Source organism: Sceloporus occidentalis, unplaced genomic scaffold, assembly GCF_023333645.1.
Source record: "Sceloporus occidentalis isolate IW3139 unplaced genomic scaffold, rSceOcc1.0.p SCAF_2, whole genome shotgun sequence".
NCBI classification, from domain to species: Eukaryota; Metazoa; Chordata; class Lepidosauria; order Squamata; family Phrynosomatidae; genus Sceloporus; species Sceloporus occidentalis.
In genome coordinates, this window is record NW_028316982.1 from 280,477 (window position 1) to 293,750 (window position 13,274).

Genomic DNA, 13,274 nt, shown 5'->3' on the forward strand with positions numbered 1-13,274 from the left:
TGTGTTCCCCTGTCGAACAGCCCTTGCTGTCGGAGGTTCTTCCTAATGTTGAGGTGGAATCTCTTTCCTTGCAGCTTGCATCCATTGTTCCATGTCTTAGGAGTTTATCAGGCAAGGGAAATTGGAAGTATAATCCAATGGCAATGTGAATGCAATTATGGGGTTTCACATTATTGCGTGATAGACTACCACATGCAAATTCGTGATAAATTTCATGATATTCATGATAAAGTCCTAAGAGAGCTGGAGGTGTTTAGCCTGGAGAAGAGAAGGTTAAGAGGTGATATGAAAGCCCTATTTAAATATTTGAAGGGATGTCGTATTGAGGAGGGAGCGAATTTGTTTTCTGCTGTTTCGAATGAAACAAAAGTGGGCCAGAACACATTCACCTGAATTCGCTAGTTCAGCGAATCCATATGAATGCGAATTGCATTCGAACTGGTTTCCCATTGCCAGAAAATAGCATGCCATTGCCCAAAACTGTGTGTGGCAGTCTATCACGCAATAACGTGAAACCCCATGATTGCGTTCGGATTGCGCTTGGATTATACTTCCAATTTCCCTTGTCTGATAACATCCTTAGTCTTTCCTCAAAGGGCTTCATGGTTTCCAGACCCTTCACCATTTTGGTCTCCCACCAACTGACCTCCTCTTCCTACTCCAAACCATACAGAATCCTTGGCAATGCTTCCTGTTCTAACGTGACTCATCAATCGTAATGACTCTATATCACTGAATCTATTGATAACAGTTGTGGCATGAAAAACTAGCAAAAGTAAATACCTTTAAATTGCAATATCATACACACAGAGCTTCATGGGGTTAAAGTGAACATTTGGGAAAATGTGATTTTTAAAAAAAGACATTTTTGAAATAATTTAAAATTTTGACTTTATTTTATTTTAATTTTTTAAAACAATAGTATTATTTTTTCAAAGCCCCCCCCCCCCCCGTCCTCCCCTTTTTCCTCCCATTGAGCCTCAGGGTCCCACTGCCACCGTCCCTTCAGTGTTTTAAAGGGACACAGGCCAAATGCGGAAGATGTTTGGGCAGCAGTGGTGTGGCCTCACTTGGGGTGTCCCCTGGGGCTGATCGAGGTGACCGCAGCCCCTCAATGGTCCCCCTGGACCTGCCTTCTCTGGGTCGGAGTGAGGACTGGGACACAGCCGTAGGGACTGGGTCACTGCTGGTCAGTGCTGAAAGCAGAGAGTGGCCCAACCTCCTCCTCTGGGGCCAAATCTCCTCTCGCTCCAAAGGAAGTGGACAGCTGCCATGGAGAAGGGCAGCGGAGGGCATTGGGCAGTGCTGGGGCACAGGAGGTTCCCATGGATGACAACCAAGGGGACGGAGGGGCTGCTTTTCCCGCTCCCATAATGTGCCCTTTACAACTTCTCCTTCCTGCACTTGATGTCTACCAACTTGACCGGCCTGGTTGGCCTTTCCTTGGTGCTTTCTTTGTGCAGCATGTACACAAATGTAGCTAAGGCAGCCGTGCAGCAGATCTCAACACAAAGCATGGAGAGGTACATGGTCAGAGCCACCCGGCAGTAGCGGTAGTTGGTGGTCAGGGAGAAGCCAAGGGCCCACTGGGATCGGGGCCAAGGGACGCCAGCTGGCCCTCCAGCCCCAGAGCTTTGGGGAGATGTTGCTGCTGCTGTCGGAATAAAGGCAGGAGAACTGAGCTTGCTTTTGGTTGCAGCTGTCACGGCTGCACCAGCGACAGAGGTGCTATTTCCCATTGGATTGTGACTCAGGGCTGCTGTTGTCCGTTGGGGGGTTGGGGGTCCCGCAGGTGTGGGGGAGAATGCAGAGGGATGCCCAGTTGGAGGCCTGGCCTTGTAGAGGCATCGTTCAGTGGTCTCTGGTGGAGTGGCAAGTGTGCCAAAGGGAGAGAGATCTCCTCCATGGGAGGGTCCAAGTGATGGAGTAGATGTGGCATGCATCCCGCTGGGTGTTTCATGCCTGCTGGTGGATGTCTTGATAATAGTGGTGGTGACAACTGCCAAGGTTGTGGTTGTGGCGCAGGTGCCAAGTGTGCTTGTGTGCAATGGTTCCGTGGCAGCCCCTGGTGTCCAAGTCCAACGAGTGGTCAGTTCAGTGGATGTGGTCTGGATGCCTCTGATACTCGTGGCTTGGGGGGTGCTGGCCAGGACACCAGCTACGGTTGAGGCCACTTGGGGAGTTGTAGTTGTGATGGGCTCAGAGGTTGTGCCAAAAATCTCAGTGGCGGTTTCAAAGCGTTTCTTGTCCAAAGTGGGAGGAGGATGTGTAGTGCTGACTCCAGGAGTTGTTGAGGGAATCTCAGTGATGGTCCAGACAACTGTGGGAGTTGTGGTTGTGATGAACTGAGAGGTTGTGCTTGAAACTTTAGCAGTGGTTTCAGGCCTTATTTCTGTGGCGATGGTTTGTGGAGCTGGAGTTGCTGTTTCCGGAGAGGCCTTGCTGGTGGTCCCAACCCATGAGGTTTCCATGGGGCTCTCTGAGGTGGGGACAATCTGTGGGGCTGTGGCTGTGAGAGTTGTGGCTGTGGTTGTGATGGACTGAGAGGTTGTGCTTGAAACTTTGACAGTGGTTTCAGGCCTTGTCTCTGTGGCGATGGTTTGTGGCGCTGGAGTCACAGTTTCCAGAGATGCCTTGCTGGTGGTCCTGACCCATGAGCTTTCCATGGGGCTCTCTGAAGTGGGGACAATCTGTGGGGCTGTGACTGGACCCTCTGCGCTGGTGGGGATTTGGGGGGCTGTGGCTGGAGACTTTCCAGGGGTGGACTTCGGTGGGTGGATAGTTGTAGTCTCCTCAGTCGCTGTGGGTTTTTTAGTCTCTGCTGGAGCTGTTGTGATTTCCCTTGATAGGGCAGTGGTCACTCTGGAGGTGTCTGCAGTGATGGAAGGGGACATGGTGGTCAAGCAGATTAATTGCTCTTCCATCAGAGAGCCAACCGCTTTCCCAGTGAGATGGTCAGGGCTCATACATTTTATCATGGTGGCATCCTTCACTTTTTTGGGATGGCCTCTCAGCCACCGGAAGAGGTAGCGAAGGCGGCAGTCGCACTGCCATGGGTTGTCTCCCAGGTGCACCGAGGCCAGCTTTCTGAAGTTATCAAGGAGACCCTCGGGAATGCTCCCCAGATGGTTCCTGTCCAGTCTGAGTTTCTCCAGCCGCGGGAAAGGAGAGGATGAAGAGGCCAGGCCCTCCACAGAGAAGATTCGGTTCTTGCTCAGGTCCAGGTTTGTGAGTTTGGGCATCTCCCCAAACAACTGGCCATGGAGCACTTTCAGCTGGTTTGAAGCCAGGTTCAGCTGCTTCAGGTTTCCCAAACCAAAGAACATCCTGTTTGGGAGAACCTCGATTTGGTTGTTCTCCAGGTAAAGCTTCTCCAGGCTGGAGAGGTTCCTAAAGAGGTTTGGTGGGAAGGTCCGGATCCGGTTCCTTGCCAGGTTGAGCTCTGTCAGGCTTTGCTGGCTGTCCAGGCCTCCATCCAGGAGGTTGCCGATCTCGTTGTCATACAGCCGGAGGGTCTTCAGTCGGGTCAGGGGCTTGAAGATGTCCCTCAGGAGGCTTGAAAGCTTGTTGTTGGCCAGATGCAAGTAGGTGAGATTGGGAAGCCCCTGGAAGACCCCCTCGGGAAGGGAAGGGATCTCGTTCAGATGCAGGTACATCTCCTCCAAGGCCCCAAGGTGGTCAAAGAGGCCCTTGGCGATCCAGGTGAGGTGGGAGTTCCTCAGGTTGAGCTTCCGCAAGCGAGGAAGAGACCGGAAGGTGCCAACGGGAAGGCTGCCCAACTGTGCACCCGATAGCTCCAGCTCCTCCAGTTTTTCCAGGTTGTCAAAGGCCCCCACTTCCACCTTTTTGATCTTGTTGTCAATAAACTCCAGTATCTTCAGGTTGGGTCTGCTCCGGAAGGCTCCCTCTGGGATTTCCGTCAGGCTGGTTTGCACAAAGAACATTTCGGTGATGAGGGGGTTGGCCATCTCTGTTGGGATCTCTGCCACGTCGCGGGTCTTCGTGTAGACGTCCTGGTGGGGCAGGGGGCAGTCGTGCTTCCCAGTCCCATGGCAGGGCGGCTGGCCTTGGCTGGCATCCAGCAGGAGGAGGAGGAGGAGGAGGAAGAGGGCAAGCGTCCGGGGGGACATGCTGGAAGGAATCGAGGGCAGGCTTTCTGGTTGCTGACCAAAGGGCTCCCCTGCCCTTACTCTTTGGTCTGAGCTTCTCACTTGACCCTTGCGGTCCATGGAGGCCATGCTTGGTCAACCTGGTAGAAAGAAAATGCCCCATGTACATCATGGAATCATAGGTTCAAGGGTCATCCAGCCCAACCCCTCTGTTTAAAAAGAGCCCCCAAAGAAGGAGACCCACCAGCCTCCTCTATTGGGGCAGCAGCATATCATTCCACTGTGAAACAACTCTTACTCTCCGTGTCGATGCTGACATGCTGATCCCAGGTACACCAGCTTGGAGGAATGCCCCAAGGCAAGAGGGCCTACCTCTGAGTAAGCGGCAGAGGATTGCACCTGGCCGTCTGTAAATGCTGCAGCCCCTAACACTGAGCTACTGACCCATAGATCCATAGGACTCCAAGAGCGGGGAGGGACGGATATCTTCTCTCTAAGTCCTCCAGTGCAATTCTGCCGGAAGTTGGAACAAACTCCCTCGGAGTGTAGTGGAGTCTCCTTCCTTAGAGCTTTTAAAACAGAGGCTGGATGGCCATCTGTCAATGGGGATGCTTTGATTTGGATTTCCTGCATGGCAGAATGGGGTTGGACTGGATGGCCCTTGCGGTCTCTTCCAACTCTATGAGTCTATGATTCGAGAGGAAACACTTCTCTAGGCATTTGTAGGTCCTCTGATGGGATTCTCTGATCAACCTCTGGCAGATGTGGAACATAGAGCTGCACTGGAGGACCTGGAGAGTCCTAGAGAGGTGTTCTCTCAGGGGTCCTTCACCCCAAACCCTAGGGAATGTGGAGGGACCACTGTCCTTATCATAGCCATTGTCCTTCGTGTCTCTATCCTTCTTGAAATGAGGCCCCAGAACTGAATGGAGGACGGCAGGCAAGGGTCAGCTAGCACAGAAGACTATGGTGGGACTATATGGCTTCCTCTGTATTTTTATTTTCTTGAAAAGAATGGAAGCCATGGGTGGCGGGGAGCAACCTTTATTCATCCAGAATATTTACTGGAAGGGGATGATGGGAGCTGTAGTGCTAAAACATCAGATAGGTTGCTCTGGCTTAGGCTGCGAGAGGGAGGAATTAACTGGCCTTTCTCTTCCCAAGCTGAGAGAGAAACCGGCCAGAGGTTTCCTGGCTTCCTAGGTGGACACCCACCGGGCCTTTTGCTTCCCCCTCCCCAATTCTGTTGCCTTTCTGGAAACTCCCCATCCCAGTCTGTGGATGGAAGGAGCCCAGTTTGGCTGCTTAAGCCCCTGGGAGCCATTCTTCTTCTGCTGCACCAAGAGCAACTCAGGAGTAACCCTGGCAGAGAAGGGGAGGAAGGGTGACTGGTGCAGATCCTGCAAGAACTGAGCAAGCGGCTGCCACCCGTGTGCCTGACCTCCTCCTCCTCTTTGGCACATGCAGAACTAGGTTTGATGCAAATCACACACAGCATGCGCTGTGCCTGCTGCTGCCCCTGCCTCCAAACAGCTGCCAGCTCCGTCCTTCCTCCCCTCTGTATCCCTGGCACCCCCCCAAAGCCACGCTCAAGGGGTCCGGCAGGGCTTCAGGTGGGGCAGCCCAGAGGGGTGCTGTGGGGCCACAGGGGGCCAGGGGCACGTTTTCCCTGTTGGCCTTGCAGCCCAGGGAAGACCCTGCAAGGCTGGACCCTCTGGGCTGAGGCCGGGCTTTGGGGGCAGCAGGGAAGGGAGAGGAGAGGAGAGCAGGGGGCTCTATCCCCCCTTTGGCCGGAAGGGCCAGGCCACTTACCTGACCGGTGGCCCCTGGAGACTGGACTGAGCCAGAAGCAGTGCTAAGTGAGGCTGCGGAGCCTAGTCTTTGGGGCTTATCTCTCAGAGGCAACCCTCTGCCCTGGGATGATGGCACAGCTGCTCCCCCTCTCTCTCTATCTTCTGGGCACATGAGTGTTGCCTGGCTCTGCAGGCCTCCGTGGCCAGATAACAGCCAAGGCCTGGCCCCTGTCTGAGAGAGAGAGCCACTCTTCTGGCCACGCGTGAGGCATCCCCAGGACACAGTGGGGCCTCTACGGGAAGGGAAAGGGGTTTGTGGGCACATCCTCTGCCTGATCCTGGACCCTCGGTGCCCTTTCTTCACACCCAGAAAACTCTGGATCAAGCGGAGAGAGAGGAGCCTGGGCTGCACATAACACACAGCAGAGGTTTCCCCAGGAGAAGAGCAAAAGAGCTGCCTCCAGTGTGCCCCATAACCCTTCCTGGCACCCACGGATTTGGGGACGAACCCATTGCCATGTTTCCGGTTGTCAATCATAGAACCATAGAGTCGGAAGAGACCCCCAGGGGCCCTGATCCAGTCCAACTCCTTTCTGCTGCCATGCAGGAAGACCCCGTCCATCCAAGCCCTCCCTGCGACTGAGGGCCACCCGGCCTCCGGCTGCAAGCAGCCTCCAAAGGAGGAGACTCCGACACAGGAATGGGATCCCTTGAGAGATGGGTTGTCAGGATAAGGAAAAGGGTGATGGGATTTATAGTTGGTTATAAAGGGCTTGGGTTGAAAGGGTGTTTCTAATAGCAGGGAATTTGCAAGAGCTGACTGTAAAGGAATGCGGAGGAGTTATCTTTCTTCTGAGGTTTGCCTTTGTAGAAGCAGGAGATACTGAAGAGAGAAAGTGAACTGCTAAGTTTTACTTTTGAGTTTACAGGTGCTTTCTTTGAGATATTAAAGATTGCTAGATATATATAGTTAGGTGCACCGTGTTCCCAAATGGTTTTGTCCATCTGTTTTGGGAAAGAGGACGCTCTCAGGACTTGGCCAAAATGCCGGACTCTTAGCGATTCCATCAGGAGCGAAGAAAACCATGGGAATGCTCTGCCAATTTTATTGTTACACCCGGTTGCCAGGTGGAGTTTTAAGGTTCATCTATAAAAGTGTTAGTTGTGTGTCAACAAAGTTACAGACTGCCTGTTAAAGTTTCTTTACTGCAGATAAAAGCTGTTCATTCAGATGAAACGGGTCTGGATTCTGCCTTTAGTTTCCAAATTAAACCTGTGGCCAGGAGCTCCCTAACAGCTGCCAGGACAGTCTTCTTCCTAATGTCCGGCTGGAATACGTTTTCCTGGAGTTTGCATCCATTGCTCCAGATCCTATTCCCTGGAGCAGCAGAAGAAAAGCCTCCTCTTTCTTTAAAAGGACAGCTGCAGTGCTCTGTTTCCTTGGGTTTTCCAGACAGGGCAAGAACCGGAAGAGGAGGACATTTGCTTCCTTCCTTGTATTTTGCCTTGTGCTTCTTTGTATGGATGTGGGGTGCATCCCTTCCCAGGTATTGGCAGGACTCAATGGCTCAGTGTGCAAGTGCACTTGTGCAACACCAATACCACCAAAAAGCCAGGAAGGGAGAAATGGAGGAGAGAGATGGTGGCTACTTGGCATTTGGGGGAAGGCAGGGAGGGCAGTCCCATTATTGTCCCTGATGGTCAGCCAGGGCTTGTGGCCGCAGAGGCAAGGGGCCTGGGAAGGAAACCCACCTCCTGAAGGCCGTTGGGGTCTTTCCATAAGGGCAGCTGGCAGAGCCGCCCAGGTGCCCTGCGTCCATCCTACGGAGGAGGGTCATGCGAGAAAGAGGCAAGCGGAGGGGCAGCAAGGGCCAAGCACTCTTCCGCCTGACCCAAAGGCCATGGCCTCGGCGTGGTTCTCTTTAGTGGCTCTGGGTTGCCATGCTGCCTGCTCGGCCCGGTGTCGCCCAGATCTTGTGCCCATTCACCCTGGCCATGCCCATTTTTGCAACCATTTCTGACCCGAGAGCTGTTCGGAAGCTCCTTCACTCCCTCATGGATACCAAGGGTCTGAGACCCTGGCCCCAAATTCCCAAGAAGAGGGGTTTATTCAGTGGGCTGTTGGGACTGGAATGGATCTATTCAACAGCCAGTGAAGCAACAAGATGATGATGATGATGATGATGATGATGATGATGATGATGATGATATCAGGGGCAGAACCAATAAAATGATGAGAAGAAAATGGAAGCAGCAAACAAAAATGGTTAAAAGAGCATCAGAAGGTTAATCTGGCTGCAGAAACTGGCAGGAAGGCAAAGGTCTTCCCAAACCCAGCGCCCCGCCGCACACGCACTCACACGGGCAAGTCCTCCTCAGGAGGGCAAACGCATTTTCCGGGGAGGGCATTTGAGAGGATGGGCCCCGCCGGAAAGCCCCCCACCTCTGGCATCTGCCAGTCCAAGGAGACACATGTCTGGGAAGGGGAGCCAAGGGACAGGCAGTTGGACCCCCAGAAACCTCCCCTTCACCCTCTTGGCATGTCGGACTGCAGCCCCCATCATCCCCAGGGAAACCCTTGCTGTGCTGGGAACTGCCATTGACCCATTTGGAGGGACTGACCTGGTCAGGGTGACCAGCAGATGTCCTCACCCCAAGGGAGGACAAGCCACTGCAAAATATGTGGGACATGACAAAAGAAAAGCCAAAAACACTAACATAAGTGTAAAGCCATGCTTCTTAGTCGTGCTCAAAATGGAGGGCATTTTGGAATTTCCCTCTGGACAGGAGGTTGAAATGTAGGGCATGTCCTGGGAAAGGAGGACATCTGGTCATTCTGGAAATGAGAGCGAATGAGAGAGAGGAAAACGCCAGTACTTTGTTCATTCTTTATGCTTTGCAGATCTTTGGTATGTTTGTCTTTCACAGCAGCCCTGCAAGGTAGGCTTCTTGGAGAGGAACAGTGGCAAAGAGGCCAATGTCATCTAAGCCTGTCTGGCTCCAATAAGAATTGCCCCTACCTCCCCCCCTTGCCCCATCCCTGCTTGACCACAGGTGAGAGTGACTGGCTCATGGGGTCTCCATGCTCGCTGGTCCAGCCAGAGGCGTCTCCTTCTCAATGGTCACGGAGACCTCGACTCTCAGCCTCCCACAGCCATTGTCCAGTGTCCAGTTCCCACTGAAACGCTGCCCTGCACCTGGCACACCACCATCGCCCGGAGGAAGGGTCAGCCTGAGACGGTGGCACGCGTCTGGGTCACAGGTCAGCTGGAGGCCCCCCTCTGCGTCCTGGTAAGCGCACTGGGGCAGGGGGCTGGCCTCCTCCTTGGGGGGCTCCTGAGCCTCTGTCCGGCAGCGGGAAGGTCCTGGGGGGCGTTGGGGGCATGCCAGCTGCTCCCTCCTGACCGCCGGGAGGGTCAGTCCCTGGAGGTCAGCCGGACTGCGGCAGAGGGCCTGGGCATTGACAAGGGGGTCAGCATACAGGAGCCAGTCGGCCAGGTAGCCCAGGTGGCAATCGCATGCCCAGGGGTTGCGCCCCAAAGCCACGTAGAAGAGGGCAAAGTTGGAGTCAAAGATGCCCTCTGGCAGGGTGGCCAGCCGGTTGTGCGAAAGGTCCAAGGCCTCCAAGCCACTGAGGTTGGCCAGAAGATCCTGGGGAAGCCCACTGAGGTTGTTGTGGTCCAGCTGCAGCCTGGCGAGGGCCGGCAGCCCCTGGAAGAGGCCGGCGGTCAAGCGGTGGAGGCGGTTGTGGGACAGGGATAGGATGGTCAAGCGCGGGAGGGTGGCAAAGAGCCCCTCTCGGAGGGTCTCCAGCTGGTTGTGGGCCATGGAGAGCTCCACCAGGTGGGGGGTCCCCTCAAAGAGCCCCTCCGGAAGCTCCTTCAGCCGGTTGCTGTCCAGGTGCAGGAAGGTCAGGTTGGTCAAGGAGGAGAAGATGGTGGTCCGCAGGCCTTGGAGGGCATTGTGCTGGAGGTGAAGCCGACGCAGGTGGGATTGCTGGGAGAAGACCCCAGTGGGCAGCATGGCCAGAGCATTCCCGTCTAGGAAGAGCTCGCGGAGGTCAGGTAGAGGCAGGAAGACTTCTGCTGGGAGGGAAGAAATGTTGTTGTCGCTTAGCCTCAGAACCTGCAGGTGGGGCACAAGGGCAAAGGCCCTCCCTGCCAGGCTGGCCAGGCCATTCTGGGCAAGGGACAGGGTCTCCAGGCCCCTCACTGGGTGGAAGATGCCCGGGAGCAGAGCCCTGATCCTGTTCCCTTGCAGGTGGAGCGTCCGGAGGGCCGGGGGGTTCCTAAAGAGCCCTTCTTCCAGGGTCTCCAGGGGGCTGAATGTGAGGGAGAGCGTGCTCAGGCCGGCCAGGCCCTGGAAGCTCTCCCCGCTCAGGGCAGTCAAGAGGCTGGAGGAGATATCCAGCTCCTGCAGGCTGGTCAGCCCTGCAAAGGCCGCCTCGCTCAGAGAACTCAGTGGGCTGCCAAGGAAGACCAGCTTGCGGAGGAGGGGGGCACTGATGTTGGCAAAGGCCCCACTCCGGATGGACCCTAGGGAGGTCTCCATGAAGAAGAGCTGGGTGGCGTTGGCGGGGATCCCCTCCGGCACGTCCACGAGGCCCTCCTCGGCACAGAAGACAGTCACGTTCCCGTAGCATTGGCACAGGGCTGGGCAGGAGTGGGCCACGTTGCCCAGGTGGGCCAGGAAGAACCACAGCAGCAGCAGCAGGGAACGACCCCTGGAGGTCCACATGCCCTGAGATGGAGGGAAGGAAACGCAGGAACATGTCAGTGACCCTCGGATGCAGGCTGGCCAGAAGGCACTACTATAGGAAGCCCACTTCAGGGCTATGGGGCATTCTGGGCCTCCTTCAGGTGCGCATCAATGACCCTCGGAAGGAGGCCAGAGGGATGCAGGCTGGCCAGAAGGGCGCTACTATGGGAAACCCACTTCGGGGCTATGGGGCAACTGAGCCTAGGAGGCATTCTGAGCCTCCTTCGTGCTGAGGATTTGTGCCTTTTTGGGGGGTGGCAGGGCATCCCCAGCTTTTCTGGACAGAGTGGGCTTAGGCCACAGGGATGGACAGACAGGGAGGCCAGATGTCCTAACCACCCCAAAGGAGGGCAAGGCAGAGCAAAACAGAGGATGAGAAAAACGTAGGACATGCTCAAAGAGAAGCTGCAAATTCTCATTTAGACTTCTTAGTCAGGCTCAAAATGGAGGGCATTTGGGAACTGCCCCTGGACAGAAGGATGAAATGCAGGACAGCTCTGGGGGAAAGGAGGACAGAAGGAGTTCATTTGCACAACTCAATACAGCACCCTCATGGAGCCCTAGGGCTCCTTGGCAGAGAACCCTAAAGACCTCTTGCAACTACAAATCACAGGTGGAAGTTTAAAGAGTAACAAAATGCCACCATTGCAGAGTGTGGAAAAGAGCGGCTTTGAACCCGAAATGGGAGGGAGGAAAGGGGCAGTTGATGGTTTTGGTTTTTGGGGCAGGATTTGCCCTGGGAGCAAAGTGTGCCATGGGCATTGACACACAACGGATTGAGAGAGAGGCGTTTCCATTCTCTACATAACTCTTGTCTGCACAATCATCGTTTGCAGCCAGCTGTTTTATTTGCCCTTTGGAGTTTGTTACAACTCGCTAATGTATGATCAGTTTATCTGGAGGGCCAAAGTTTGGGAACCACTGTCAGAAGAGCAGAAGGGGAGCCCTTGAACCCCAGCAATTGGGACGGAAGGGGGAAGCCAACTGTAGTAAAACAGAATTATATGAGAGCTCCAAGGAACATCCAATGCAAGGAGACACCATCCAAACCCTCCTCCCTGTGAGAGATGGCCATCCAGCCCCTGTTTAAAAACAGCCTCCAAAGAAGGAGGCCCCACCAGACTCCATTGAGGGAGAGTCTTCCACTGTTTAAGAGCTCTTACTGTCAGGAAGCTCTTCCTAATGTTTCAGGTGGAATCTCTTTTCCTGGGGAGCCTTTGCCAGCTACAGCGAGAAACCAAGAAAGCTGCTGCTTTAACATTGGAGCTGGAGATTTGCACCCAGGCCTTTCCAAAGCAGGGAACTTGCAGCCCCTCTTCCTGGCTGGGGATGACCCATGAAAACGGACTGTCTCAGTGCCAGGCCTTGGGATCCAGCCACCGTCCCTCCCCTCCTGCCCCCAGGACTTGCTCTTCTGCTGGAGACCCATCTGGCTTTCCTTCCTTCCTTCCTTCCTTCCTTCCTTCCTTCCCTCCCTCCCTTTCGGAGTCCCTGCCAGGCACTTACCCCCCATGACGCAGGGCACTCACGATGTGCCATTGCGTCGTCCTTGTCCGTGTTGGCAGGGCCCCTCATCCAGCGCTGTTGACCAGCCGAGGTGTACGGTCACTGACCTGCCGTGCATCCGGCTTCTCAAAGGCCACATAATGGAGGTGGGCACTGGCCTCTCATGGCACACACCGGACGGCAACCCAGCCTCAGTCTCCCTACCTACAGCAGGGTCAACATTTGGCTGGAAACCACCCCTGCCAACGCAACCTGGGGAACCACACACAAACACACAACCAGTGGCAAAGGGCAGGGTAGTCCTTACATCCAGAAAGAGCTTGGTTGGGGCTTCCAGGAGGGTCTCCAGAGTATGCAACCCTCTTGGCCTTCATGTTGGAAATGACCACTGGGTCCAGCAGTGCCCAGGAAGGGCCAGTCACCAGCAGAAGGACCCTAGAGTGACCATCAATGCCCAACCCTTGCTCCAGTGGTCCGTTGCGCCACTCAGAGTCCGCAGCCACCCTTTTGGATTCGCACTCAGGTTTCAATCAGACCAAAAGACAGTTGTCACTCTTGCTGGAGCAAATAGGATATGCTGGTTTTTATGTGCGAAGGTTCTTCCTCTCCTCTCCCCTGAGTCTACTCTCATGCAATTCCATCTTCATGTAAAAAGAGGGAAGAATAATACCTTCCACTCTCTCCATACTCTCCAGATTTTGGTGGAGGCTCCCTCCTTGGAGGTCTTTAAACAGAGGCTGGATGGCCATCTGTCAATGGGGATGCTTTGATTGAGAGTTCCTGCATGGCAGAAGAAGGGGGTTGGACTGGATCAGGCCCTTCTTGTGGTCTCTTCCAACTCTAGGATTCTATGGAGTTTATCACATGGGACGGGAGGCTCTCAATTTTGAAAGAGAAGATAGCGTGGGCAATTCGAAAATCCACACAATTACGTGATTCCTTATCACAGCTTAAATTCACTGTAATGGCCTCCCTGAACGCAACCCAGATTCTGTGCAAAGTAAGCCATCACTTCGATGGGTTCTTCGTTGCGCATTGGCCCCCTTGCGCATGCTCAGTGAGACTCCAGATGACTGGAGCATAGCATATTTAGGCGAGTGAGAGGAAC

The 13,274-nt window shown here is 54.5% G+C and overlaps 2 protein-coding genes across 2 annotated transcripts in view; one reads left to right on the forward strand and one right to left on the reverse strand.

Annotated features, from left to right (window-relative positions):
- The window catches only part of LOC149317815 (D-beta-hydroxybutyrate dehydrogenase, mitochondrial-like), a 381,124-nt gene that overhangs the window by 26,019 nt on the left and 341,831 nt on the right, over window positions 1–13,274 (forward strand). The gene's annotated exons all lie outside the window — the stretch shown is intronic.
- LOC149317817 (uncharacterized) lies at window positions 930–12,235 on the reverse strand. The gene is made up of 5 exons (XM_089513241.1): window positions 12,167–12,235; window positions 8,975–10,642; window positions 8,263–8,378; window positions 7,655–7,723; window positions 930–4,245 (listed from the first exon to the last, which is right to left on the reverse strand). The coding sequence occupies exons 1-5, from the start codon at window positions 12,233–12,235 to the stop codon at window positions 1,383–1,385; spliced, it is 4,785 nt and encodes a 1,594-aa protein (XP_089369367.1). The 3' UTR covers window positions 930–1,382.

What these genes read in the sequence shown, in the direction of transcription:
- LOC149317817 (XM_089513241.1), bottom strand. Translation starts at nt 12,235, where the DNA reads ATGAGGGGCCCTGCCAACACGGACAAGGACGACGCAATGGCACATCGT. An exon ending in AGTGCCCTGCGTCATGGGGG is followed by an intron (nt 10,643 to 12,166) that starts GTAAGTGCCTGG and finishes CCTCCATCTCAG; the next exon opens with GGCATGTGGACCTCCAGGGG. An exon ending in ACCCCAACGGCCTTCAGGAG is followed by an intron (nt 4,246 to 7,654) that starts GTGGGTTTCCTT and finishes TCTACCAGGTTG; the next exon opens with ACCAAGCATGGCCTCCATGG.